This window comes from Phytophthora parasitica (assembly GCF_000247585.1).
Source record: "Phytophthora parasitica INRA-310 unplaced genomic scaffold supercont2.36, whole genome shotgun sequence".
NCBI classification, from domain to species: Eukaryota; Oomycota; class Peronosporomycetes; order Peronosporales; family Peronosporaceae; genus Phytophthora; species Phytophthora nicotianae.
Genome location: NW_008649022.1, coordinates 415,907 through 428,576, shown reverse-complemented (window position 1 = coordinate 428,576; position 12,670 = coordinate 415,907). Strand labels below are relative to the sequence as shown.

General features: G+C 46.6%; 5 protein-coding genes across 5 annotated transcripts; 1 reads left to right on the top strand and 4 right to left on the bottom strand.

Annotated features, from left to right (window-relative positions):
• Positions 1-75: 75 nt before the first annotated feature.
• PPTG_23365 (hypothetical protein) lies at positions 76-403 on the bottom strand (the record flags this gene model as incomplete). The annotated part of the gene is made up of 2 exons (XM_008910117.1): positions 76-217; positions 294-403. The coding sequence occupies 2 exons, from the start codon at positions 401-403 to the stop codon at positions 76-78; spliced, it is 252 nt and encodes an 83-aa protein (XP_008908365.1).
• A 2,165-nt stretch (positions 404-2,568) lies between these two features.
• On the bottom strand, positions 2,569-3,371 carry PPTG_13736 (hypothetical protein; the record flags this gene model as incomplete). Its single annotated transcript, XM_008910116.1, has 1 exon — positions 2,569-3,371. One exon carries the CDS (start codon positions 3,369-3,371, stop codon positions 2,661-2,663), a length of 711 nt encoding a protein of 236 aa, XP_008908364.1. The 3' UTR covers positions 2,569-2,660.
• Positions 3,372-5,691: 2,320 nt separating this feature from the next.
• Positions 5,692-5,793, bottom strand: PPTG_23364 (hypothetical protein; the record flags this gene model as incomplete). The annotated part of the gene is made up of 1 exon (XM_008910115.1): positions 5,692-5,793. One exon carries the CDS (start codon positions 5,791-5,793, stop codon positions 5,692-5,694), a length of 102 nt encoding a protein of 33 aa, XP_008908363.1.
• A 3,298-nt stretch (positions 5,794-9,091) lies between these two features.
• On the bottom strand, positions 9,092-10,775 carry PPTG_13735 (hypothetical protein; the record flags this gene model as incomplete). The annotated part of the gene is made up of 6 exons (XM_008910114.1): positions 9,092-9,603; positions 9,764-9,852; positions 9,890-10,277; positions 10,360-10,402; positions 10,467-10,489; positions 10,688-10,775. The coding sequence occupies 6 exons, from the start codon at positions 10,773-10,775 to the stop codon at positions 9,092-9,094; spliced, it is 1,143 nt and encodes a 380-aa protein (XP_008908362.1).
• Positions 10,776-11,143: 368 nt separating this feature from the next.
• On the top strand, positions 11,144-11,568 carry PPTG_13734 (hypothetical protein; the record flags this gene model as incomplete). Its single annotated transcript, XM_008910113.1, has 2 exons — positions 11,144-11,182; positions 11,236-11,568. 2 exons carry the CDS (start codon positions 11,144-11,146, stop codon positions 11,566-11,568), a joined length of 372 nt encoding a protein of 123 aa, XP_008908361.1.
• Between the last annotated feature and the right edge of the window lie 1,102 nt (positions 11,569-12,670).

The window sequence follows — 12,670 nt, the reverse complement described above, 5'->3', positions numbered from 1 at the left end:
CGATCGTGTATCCAAATGATTGCACCATGTCGATACACTCCGATGATTATGTAATCCTCCCGGATGATGATGTAATCACTGATGCACCGTCGTCGTCCTTGTCGGTCGATCGTGTATCCAAATGATTGCACCATGTCGATCCACTCCGATGATTACGTAATCCTCACGGATGATGACGTAATCACTGATGCACCGTCGTCGACCACGAGTCTCAGGGCTGGATCGGGTCACTTCCCATCAATCAGCTTCTTGTTCGCAAAAGCCAACTGGCGCTTTACCACAATAATACTCACAGAAAAGGCTCATAATAGTCCGCTTCTTCGCTTGTCCGATCGGAAGTCCGCATGTTGCCGCTCAGAAGTAATCCGCACCCGTGAACGGGTGGGGCATCAGGAAGTTCCATTCTTCTTGTATGTCGTCAGCACTGTCAGCATCTTCTCCTCCCATGCACTCGCCAACCGGCGATTTCCAGCCTTTTGCTCCCCATTCTCGTATCGGCGAAAAGGGGCCACAGAGGAACTACCATCACTCGAATCACTGCCCACTCCCGAAACTGTTGAGCTGTAGCAACAGAGATCAATCGAAAGAGCGAGTTTCCTCCAACATCTACCTGGAGCGGCCCCACACGTGACGCACTGGCAGCCGCAGCATATTATCTTTAGAAACTAGGGCTGCGCGAGACTGGTATAGGATCTGAAACTAACTAAGACGTCGGATACATGCTCATGACTATGTATGACGGATGCGCCATAAAATGCTGTAACAATATAACAAGTACTATTATCAATCCTACGAGAGCTAAAACTATAGAGGCTCGCAAATATAGCGGAGGTGTGCTACAGAGACGAATGGTAATGGTATATAGGACGAGGAAGCAATAATGTACTCGTGCTTTGGCTGACAAGGTCCTACCGATCATGGAAATACTCAAAAAAAAAAAAGATGATGACCCTGAAGTACGCATCTATTGCACCTGCTCGTAGTCGCAGCATCTGCTCTGTGCTAGGAAAGGAGCCAATTTCAATTCGATTAGACGGTTTGCTAGTATTATCCTTGAGACATGTGACGCTCATGTATTTGCCGTTCAGCCTCTCCAATCGTAGTACCCAGAACAGTAAATGGAGCTTGAAGACTTTGGAAGCTAGGTAAGACTGAGGCTGAAAGATATTTATGCATTTTAAGTGGATCTAGTAAAAGAAAACCCCCTCTGTCGATTATGAGGCATCACTGAGCTTCCGTAATGGGTCTTGACGTCAGTCACAAAACTAAGCGGCTACAAAACTAAACTCATTGTCAAACTTCGCTTTGGGTTGTACTGGAATATGTATTGATTTACCGATAGTGCCCATCCCACCACGTTAAACCTTTTGGTATCGCTACTGACGTATTGATATCTATACCGGTATACTGGGATGACCATCCTACCGAAACAATTAATCCTTAACAGATACTTTCAGGTATTCGAGGATACGCGGAGGTATTCCAGATTGTAAAATCCCGCAGAAGTCCGTGGTTCAACATAAAGATCCTTGGCCGAAGAGTGCGTGGGGGACGGAATTAGGATCAGTCCTCCGTGATATGGATCCTATTTGAGTCACTACAGGTATTTAAATGGCCAAACTCTTAAAGTTTGCCAATCGTTTTCTTTTAACCCTTTCGCGAGCCACTTTAGTAAACTATAGTATACAAATCTAGGATAGTCGGTATCAAAAGGAGGCATTTTGCCTCCTTTAAGGCGAGTGATGGACCACCTTCAAATCTTCCAAGTGTGATTTGCTTGGTTTTTCTATGCCCATAACGACCTGTTGTAAACGTACTTAATTATAAAAGGAGGCATTTTGCCTCCTTTAACATGGATACCTCGTCGTACTTAGTTGAAAACCAGTAAAAGGGGGCATTTTGCTTCCTTTTATCGGCGAAAGGTTGACCTTTTTTTTTTTTTTTTTAATGAAAAGGACATTCCCCCAGGAGAACAGTTGTATTATTGTATTTAGCAACAGGTTCTTAGCAGGTCGGCAGGTTGACCATCAAGTTGCAACGGCAATATGCTAGATAGGTCGAGCAGTCATATCAGCAATTGAAGGTTTTCTAACAATTCCCCATATTAGCTTACAATTTTTTAGAGAGACGAGGTGGCAAGGGTATAAAGGGATAACATTGTTACTAGTACTGTTGCTTCCAATTCCTGTGTAGAAACAATAGTATCTCTCACTATCCCTTTATTGGTATAAGTAAGTATAAATATTTTCAATTGTCCGAATGCCACTCACTCCGCCACGCGTTTTGCCAAAAAGTACTTCCACATAAATAACTCCAAATATTTTCATGTTATCAGCGTTGAGTAGATGCCTGTGAGACCTCTGAACGATTTTAAGATCGACAAGCAATGCCAAACAAGTAGGCGATGAAACAAATGAAAAAAACGTGAATTCGCGGCAAAACAGTAACGCACGATGGCAGTGGCTGTACATTGCAAAATCGGGGCAATTTAGGTGATGAACTCTACCCCCTAATAATTAGATTGCAAGCATTTATGAATGATGGTGTTGAAAGCAACGTATGCCAGTATGTGGTGGCAACGACAATATTCAAGTCTTTAAACAGCAAAAACGATGGCAGTGGGGCCTAAAGCCCAACACTCATGGACTCTTCGCAGTTAGTTACCACGGACTCGCGTTACCGATCTTCCGCAAGAAGTTCCCGTCATTCATCGGCACATTAGCGTCTCCGAAACTTACGGTGTTGAGCGAGCGGCGCGCTGCGTCCGTCATTTGGTCCCACATGATAAGTGGCTGCGTTTCTCCACCCTTGTCCGTGCTGTCCAGCGCGTGATTCACAGGCCAGTGGCTCTCGTAGTTAATCTTGGCGGTGTTACCGGAGACAGTACCAGCTTTCGGGGGAGCGTACTTGGAGTATCCGCTGTGTGCGGATGGCGTGACGGCCAGGATCTTCGGGTTGGCGACGTCTGGGTTGTCGATCCACACGATGACGTGCTCCCAGTCGTGGCGGTGGCCCAGACCCGTGGACGGTGAGTCCTTCGGAAAGTACCATGAGTACATGATGGCCCAGCGGCCTTTGTGCCAGGTGGAGCGACCGTAGACTTGCGATCCCCAGCCGGATCCCTTGCAACCGGCGCTAGGTGCGCCACTTTTGGCCAGGCCACCACTCGTCTCTCCGGCAGCGTTTACTGCGGGATATGGGTGGCATCCGTTGGTGATGTGAAGCTGGGGTTTAAATTTTACGGCAGCCTTCTCGGAGACGGACACAGGTGAGGGCTGACCGAATGGACGGACTTGATCGTGGCTGAGAGCAATGACGTCGGTAGCAGCAAGAGCGGCTACAATCGAGACGATGAAAGCGCGAAGATTCATGGTTGGAGAAGCTGAGCAGTGCTCGTGCGTGGTTGGTGGCTTTGGGTCTTGGTGTTAGATTTGGAAATGAGACCATCAGGTTACGCTCCTGGATCTATGCAAGGTGACAGCTCTGCTGTAGGCCTTCTTTTAAAGAATCTTTGCTTTGATTCAAGGGAGCATCGCGTTGATGTCTTGATGCATCAGATGAGTTGGAGTATGTGCTATTTTCTCCAGAGTAGCTCTTTGCAAAGAATCGTTGTTGTTGAAACTAAAGTACATGTAGCAGCACGCTGCGGTCATGAAGCATTCTGCTAGACATGTACGAGATTGAGCATCACTACGTGGGTGCGGAAAATACTATAGAGTACACCCGGTGTACGTCGCCTGGTCGAAGTTCCACTTGATCATGTTGAAGATAGCGCTAGTCGCACCAGCGTCTATAGACGAGGCACTGATCGATGTACCGTGTCGAACAGAAAAATGAGCTGAGCATGCTTAAACTCATATTGTATCCATATTCTTAATATTTTTAAAAATACGGAGGCATTGAATTAGAAATTCGTACAAAATTGAAGCGGACTATCTGATAAGGTAATCTCCCAAAAATAAGGATAAGAGATTTATCGTTCGTAGCCTGCTCGACCTTACACGACGCTATTATAGTCAACGTTGTAAATTACAACTTGTAACGCCACAACAGTGTTAGGCATCGCTTGAAGCTGGAGACATTCAATCTAGGAAACTTCAATGACAAGCATTGCGTGCTAACCTCGATGAATACAGAGACTGTGACGTTGTTGTCAATAACGTATTGGCGACGGACTCAACAGCGGCCATTCATCCGGCAACTGTTTAGTCATAGTACCACACATCCACATTCAGCGACACACTCTTCGAATAAGCTGTCCATAAGTTATGGATAGATTATTCGGGCCATAACTGCTCAAAAAAGAACTTATAATGACAATTAGTTTCTCGTCTCAGTCACTGAGGCAGTGAGGTACAGTGATGTAACCTAGTTAGACACTAGCAACTATCCTATCTCTTATCCAGGCAGACGGCTATTGCTCCTGTGTCACTTGATAATTCAGTGCTGAAATCGCAAGTGCGTCCGCGGTGCAATTATATTCCGTGATGATGAATTGCTCCTTCTTAGCGAGCACTTCATCCCGCGATAATGACGTTAGTAAAGAAATATTCCATAATAAAAATAAATACGCTCATCAACACTTATAAGTGGTGATGAGCGAGAATTATAGTTATTTTAATAACTTTTTTTAGAACACGCTCATTTAAAAAAACTACTCGGTTTTGTGACCGTAAATCTTCGTAAACTCTTTGTCGAGCTGTCGCTTTGCAAATATGCATTATCTTATCATTTCTATTGCTTCAGATATTCAGGTGAATTCCCAGTTTACAAGAGATACAGCTGTGCATCCAGCCAGAAGAAGCTGTCAATATTGTACTGTCTGTATTCCGGATCTTCAATCAAAATTGCGAATTCCATTGTGAAAGGGGAAAATGGGCATTTTCCTCCCCCCATTATTTTGCGATGCCCTCGATAAAAATACTGTGCTAGATCCGCCCCTACCTGTGTTTCAGAGTTTTTTTTTACGACGAGATAGGTTCTATACAAATAAACTATTTAATGGTGCATGCAAGAAAGGAGTGTAAATGATGCGGTAGTTGAGGGCCATCCATCAGTTAAGGGCCGACACAAAATTTAACCAATGGTAGCATCTCAACTCTAATACCATTTTTAAATCGGTAAATAAACACTAAATACGAAACCTTTCAACCTTTATCTTTGGATTTGGTGATCACACAAACTGGTTGGTGTCAAAAAGTGCTCGCATCAACTAAAAGCAACCGCCATGGTTCAGCAAGAAAATACTCCGCGAAATAGCACTGATCACGCACAAGCATTCCTTAAAATACACAGCACTCTCCCTAGCGACGTAGTGTGATGGTGGCATGCAGAGCCACATTTTCTAATAGCTCCTACAATCCGCAGCCAACACACATTTGGAGTGTGCTCCGACGGTGTATAGTGAAGCACATCATGATCAATATCATGATGTTGGCATGAACAGCGTTCAGCCGTATCATAAGAAGACACGTGCGGACATTCAAGGACACAGCTGCTGCTAGACTTGCACTTGAGTGCAACTAGTGCAGGCTCTGAGGGCGGCTATCCCTGGACTGCCAAGGTGGCAGGCGAGAGCGCCCGCAAGTTAAACTAGATAACTCACTTTTGCTTTTGCAATCTGATCAACAATACAAGTTGGTCTTCGCGGGAGTTCCAGCTCCCAAACTGTTGTTGACACGCCACACGTAGTCACGCGAGCTGCCTCGGCAGCCGCGCGTCGATTTCATTGGCTGGGTCCTTGGAAGGCCACGAGCTGGATACAGCACGATAATTTTGCAGGAGTTCACTCATGTTCTCTCACTCACTAGTATTGTTTCTCGCAATTCTATCTACGCTATGATGCATTCGAAGTATACAGTGATATCTCTTATTGTATTGCCTAACACGTGGCTGACATGCATGTAGCAGACGATAACGTTACACGATGTGTCGCGATTGACATATGAAGTAACTCAACGATGGTATTTTGCACACTACCCGCCAAGTGTATACGCACACCCACCTTTGTGGGTGTATTTATGTCAGTATTGGGAGTTGGTCGCCGCGGTTTGAATATGTTATTTGTGTTATTGTTAGAAACCTCCCACATGTGTTAACGCTCGAGATTTAGCGGTTTACGAGGGGCTAACATACAACCAGTTGTTTTTGGTCACGCATCCAGTGTTACGCACGTCTATCAGTATACAAAAATCAAGTCATTCTGAGTGATAGCTATAAAAGCAGTTCGCTCATTCTGGATACGATGGGACGAGGACCACCGCTCAGAGAGCGAGAGCGGGGATTGAAGGGCGGGGCCAAGCTGGCGTTGGCATTAGAGAAATTGCTCGGCAGGTAAAGCGCTCCACTGGCGCAGTGATACGCGTGGTCAAGGACGACGCAAAGCAGCACAAATGACGGGTCCACCGTCGATGCTGTCTGAATGAGATACCCGCAGCCTTCTTCGAACCGCTTTAACGGGCTACTATACAGCCCCTCAGCTTAGGCCTATGCTTAATCTACACCCCTCTGTTAGGACTTTCAGTGTGTTCCAGCTAATGCTGACTGGCTCTGTTATTCCAAACTAAGTAGCACGTTACCGCTCTCTAAGACTGACAAGGAAGCACGAAAGGCATGGGCGTGGAAAATGCTAATGAATTCAGGGGGGGGGGGGAGAAAATCATATTTCCAGACGAAAAAAAGTGGATTCTTGACGGTCCCGATAACTTCCAGCACTGCTGACTAGATATCCGGCGACCACCACGTGAGAATCGCTGCCACCAAGCCGGTGGTGGGTCGTGCATGGTCTGGGCAGCGTTCAACGCCAAGGGCACGACCAAGATTGCTTTCTTAACAGGTCGTCAAAAATCAGATGACTACATCTACACCGTCTCCAAGCTCCTTCTACCGTTCGATTATCTCCACTATGGCACAGACTCATCTATCAGCAGGATGACGCCTCCATCCATACCTCCATAGGCGTTCATGGACTTCCTGCAAGAGCAAGATGTCTACGTTCTCGAATTGACGCCGCGCTCTTCTGACCTGGATCCAATCGAGAATCTGTGGTCCATTCTAACGCGGCGTGTCTACTCAAACGGTCGCCAAGTTAACAGCGTGGCAGAGCTGCGTGCTGCCATTGAAGATGCATGGAAAATATCGATCCCCAATATTATTAGGTCCCTGATCGACTCAATGCCGCGCCGCTGCCAAGAAGTGATCTAGCAGCATGGGATTAAGGCGCATTACTAATAAACAGCTGGCATTTACCATCACTCAGAATGACTTGATTTTTGTAAACTGGTAGATGTGCGTAACACTGGATGCGTGACCAAAAACGACTGGTTGTATGTTAGCCCCCTCGTAAACCGCTAAATCTCGAGCGTTAACACATGTGGGAGGTTTCTAACAATAACACAAATAACATATTCAAACCGCGGCGACCAACTCCCAATATTGACAATAGATACACCCACAAAGGTGGGTGTGCATATACACTTGGCGGGCAGTGTGCATAGATATTCTATGCTATTTCGTGGAGGGCGAGGATTATGGCTTTTCATATGAAACCTAATCGCTGTTGGTCAAACTCTCAGCAGCTGTTATCTTGCTACTAAATCAAGATTAACTACGGCCCTCAACTGATCGAGACTGAATTTGATGCATCAATTCCAACGCCGGATTATTCTTTCATTTTACTGGCTGAAATATTAAAATGTTGTAAAAATTGCAGAGACTGTCTGCTTTCCAGATCTGCAAAGTATTTTGATTTTGCGCTAGCCGTTTCCAACTTACGTGTTTGTCAACTGATCGACCTGTAGGCCGCCCTTACCTGATCATTTTCCTTACCCCGCCAAAGAATACCAGCCTCACACTGTTCAATACATCGAGTAGTTCTGAAGAACATAGATCGAAGGAGTTCAGTAAGCTAAAAAAGGAAACAGAGCTAACGAAACTTCTTATCTTTTACCTCTAGCAGCAACAAACGTTGATCCTGATGTGTGAGGTCAACTTTAAGACCTTGAAGATGAAATCATCTTCAAGGTCTTAAAGCGTCGCAGTGCGGACAATACGGAAAAAGTACGAAACGTAAGTCAAACTAAGATTTTACCATCATCATTACCTCCTTGTAACCCCTTAATTAACCGCGGACTAGCTGGCAAGAACAAGTTAAGGACTTAAAAACACTCACCTCGAGTGCCCAACACATGTCGGACTGGTCATCTTCGCCATTTCCAGTCCAAACGGGATAGCCGCCAGACCAAACCGGGACGGGCGTGAGCCAAAGCTCGTAATTTACCGAAACGTAAAAAAAACCCTTAGTTAATCTCTCATGTCCCAGACTGGGTAAGATTAATTTCGGAACAAGTGAGACTGACTTTCATCTATCATATGTAATAAAGGTGTCACCACAGACGTTGGCTAAAAAAATCGAACGATGAACCAGGTACCCCGCACGCGCCGTATCATAACCCGGTGGTTGCTGCATGCACAATGCAGTCAAAATCTTCCTGTATCAAATGACACCTGTCCTACAACTTAGGGGCCAGTGTGACCGAAGTTACGGGCGGCTTCATCGAGACATACAGCCATTGCCACGAATGTCAAGCAAACTTACTACCCTCCGGCTGCATATGTTATTTGAGAGGTAATCCCACTTGCTCTGAAGATAATCTCGTTTAGTCCGGAGGCTCTCACAATGACACAAAAAAAGGACCTACAAAAATGTTGTCATGGATAGAGGACTGGTTCCCTTGCAGACCAGATAATTGGACCAGCAATATCAGCGTCAGATGTCGAGGCAGCACCTTGATCGATCTCGTGGCTAGCGTCTTGAAGCACATGTTCAAGATCCGGAAAAGTGTACAGGCCTGTTTCACTACCGCGCCGTAGTTTGGCTCGTTGGACTTAAGTTGCGACTGGAAAGGTGGCTGGCATGTACACACCGCCGTGATCCTGTATCAAGGCGGCGGCAGCAGCCCCAGTCCCTCGCATAGACCACGACCACTGGAGTCAGGCTGAGGCTAAATATCGCAACTCCAACCGGCAGCTGACTTGTTCTTTGGCATCTCGAACGCGACCCATGCTTGGTTCTACACACGGTCAGTCCGCTTTAGGCGACCGTCCACCTCCTCATCCCCAGTCGCATCGTCCGTCTTTCGATCCTCTCGAAGAAGTCGACTTCCCCCAGTTCGTACGGGTTCGACGCGTAGGTCGTAAAGATAGTGGTTGAGGTCGCCAAGAAGATTTGCATCAAGCACAGCGTACCCGGAAACGGCAGCTCGCCAGCAACTCCAGATCCTTCGAATAGGCCTCGAGGCCGTCGGCGGACACGTGATGTCCGAGGTGACCCACCTTGCAACATCACCAGGAGGGCCTGGTGACACGGATCGCCACGTTCCACCGGTCGCGAGCGTCCAAATGTCGGTCGACCTTCCCGAAGCGCGTCCCAGGATTCCGTGGCCTCCAAGATGTTGTCAACGTAGGATCGATGCCAAAGCATCGGCGGCTCAGAACTGTCGGCCGGCTCGCCTGACTGGAAGCCGTCCATCGCTCCCGACCAATCGCTGTCTTTCGGAATCCCTGGTAGTTGTACAGCGCGTCGTCTAAAGGCCGTAGGTAGATCTGTTACGCGTTCTTCAGTCAGCGGGTAAACGAAGCCACTCAAACAACATTAGCGGCGTGGTGACGGCCGAGTCTAGGCGCACTCAATCGGACATCTGGAATACCCAAAGTTCGCTGGCCATATCCAGGGAGCAATACCAGAGCATTTTGTCCAACTCACCCAATAGATCGCTGACCAACGTGGGGTAGATCATGTGATGCGTCAAGCTGTTCACCAATAGATAATCGGTGCAGAACCCGATGTCGGCGCTATTCTTCTAAATTATCGCCACGATCGACGACGCACATGGAGAGGTGAACATCTAAATGGTCATCACTGACAGCAGGCCCCTGATCGGGTCGGACAACTTCCGGTGAAAATGCAGCGCCACCTCGCGTATACACTGACCCACAGGCTTTGCGCCCCCGATGGCGATATTGTAGAAGCCCCTCGCACAGCCGACGGCAATGCGTTGCTCTTTCTCCGAGCCGCCGGTGTTTATGACCTCGGATGATCCGTCGCAGTTGGTCGACGGCTTCGAAGGTGCTCTTCTCGTCGTCGTTGGTCTGGATGTCTCCAAGTTTCAATTTCTCCGTAATCGCGGGCATTCGGGCAAGGTCGCTATCGGTCTCTCCACGTCTTCGGCGAAGTGTTCGATTACTTCGCTTACGCAGACCAGCTCGTATTCCTCGGACTGATCAACCGAGGGCAAGTTCACTGGTACACGAGGCACTTCAATCGATGGCGGCACCATCTCCCACAGATTACTGGGTTACGGTCGACCTGGGTCGACCGTCTTTGCCGATGGCACCGCTGCGTCTGTTGTTTTAGCTAGCGCGATCTGGTCTCACAATCCGATCAGTCACCGACGTAGGCGACGTACCGATCTGTCCAGCTTGGTCAATCCTAAGATAAGCAATTATTAGTGGGCTGCAAAGATAGCTAAATGGAATTTGTCTTGCAATCAACGAGTGTATCTTGCTTTAGCACAGATAGGACGCGGAAGAGGATCCCCAAGAAGGATGCTGCTTAACAACAACACGCAAGGTGATTCCTGCAGCACCAAGACCACCGCGGCTGTGTGCAGCAGGCACTAAAATATACTCTTCCTATCAGGTACGGACGGGAGACTTTGCTTCTCAGCTGTTATTACATGAAGCACCTGAATGTAGAAAATGTTGTCGGCTGACATATAATGTATGCTTTGTGACGTAGATGAGATGCGATGAGTAGCCGAAGCTTTGTCAATGAGGGGAGCAAGTGCTGCATCTTCAAGTGCCTGACACTGTTTTGTAGATATAGCACAATAATTAGCGCTAATCGGGCTTTGAAAGGTATGATGCAGTGTTCGTTACCCCATTATCCCTCCCACTATAGAAGAGAGATGGGATATTATCGTGCTAGAAGCTAGTTTACGCGTGGACAATGCAACTATTCCTCGGAAAGAGGCTATTACCAACAAAATTGCTCGCTTGGTTGCTCCAATAAGACGTGTGGTGAAATCTGGTCCTCGTTTGGAACTGTATTGATGGCTATCAACCAGCGAAGCAAAGAGACCGTATGGCGCGGCTACCACGCTCGCTAGCAACACAGGAAGAAGTACGTGGATTTATATGGAGACGAGGATACACACGTAATGCATTTGTTAGCAGAAAGAGAACTACCTACCGGTGGATGTGTCAAGTGCAGACAGCACCAATGCCGCCCTTCGAACAGGGCAGCGGTCCCTGAAGAAAGAAGGATCCTCGTGCGGTACTCAGAAAGGGAAGGGTCTCAGACCGCCTGCTAAGGAAGCAGGGCTGTTACGTGACACAGTGGTTATTTTTGAGGATGGTAAACAGTCTGCAGATTATCACGGCGTGTGCTGCCATTATTATTTTGTGTGCTGGATGGATACATTACTTCAGGAGCCATCTATCAGAAAGCTGCCTAACTGCCTTATTGTCATGGATAACGCCAAGTATCGTACGTACTACCAGAAATGACCCCCAAGAAAGGTAGCGAGAGATCAAAGACGATCAGCGCTATGAACGGATACAAACTGGAGATTCCCACCAATAAAACAAAACAATACTATGGGATATACTCTCACAGCACATAAAAGACAACGTTGTTTCGGTGAGAGTCGACAAAGAAAGGGCAAAAAGAGTCATGAAATCGTATTAACACCGCCCTACTATTCTGGTTTACAGCGTATTCAGCTCGTTTGGGCAAACGTAAAAGGTGAAGTTAGGCGCCGTTACTCGACTAAGACTACTTTCACAAATATCAAGCACAGGCTTCAGCGTCTTCGACGATTTCACTAGTTTCAGTACAAAATGCATTGATGCTGCGAACAATCACTGGGCCAAGCTCAAGAAGCATCTTTATGTCATGGATTCATGCGAGGGGTCTTCTTCTGAAAAGAAGATTGTAGCAAGTGAAAACTAATCGAATAGGATAAATTTATAATAGAATTGCATTTTGATTGATCATCTTTTGGCAAAATGTTCAAAACAAAATAATAATTTACACATTATACGGGGTAATTCACCCGTTTATAATAACTTACTTAAAGTAAGTTACTGAAGCAACGGCTCGACAGAAAACACCAAGATATCCACCAATCAGATCGCATGAAGACAGATGCATGAAATAGTTTGCACGGGTAAAATAACGTCCTCGATGCTGTGGACCTCTGTAAGTTTATTTAAGCTAAAAATCTTAAACCAGATCAGATGTAAATACCGTCTGAGCGATCTGTTCGTACCTCATTCTGCAACTACATGAAGTTTACGGCATCATTTCCGCCCAGGTTTATTTCTCAACTTTTTACACAAACAGTACATTACTAGTCTTTCTCATACAATTTATTATTGCGGTTTCTAGACGTCCTTTAAAGATTAAAACGATTGTGCGGGGCCTCAGCGTGACCTTAAGCCTTCCGCTTTCTGGGGAGTAGCTCTCGGACTCAAACTTTCACTTATAAGGCTCGCTAATGCGTGCAAATGCCAACAAGGATTGTTCACATGGTTTCTCAAAATTTAGACATTCGGCGTAAGAAGGGGACACTCGAAGCAAGTTTTTCGTAGTTTTGTAGCCAGGGGT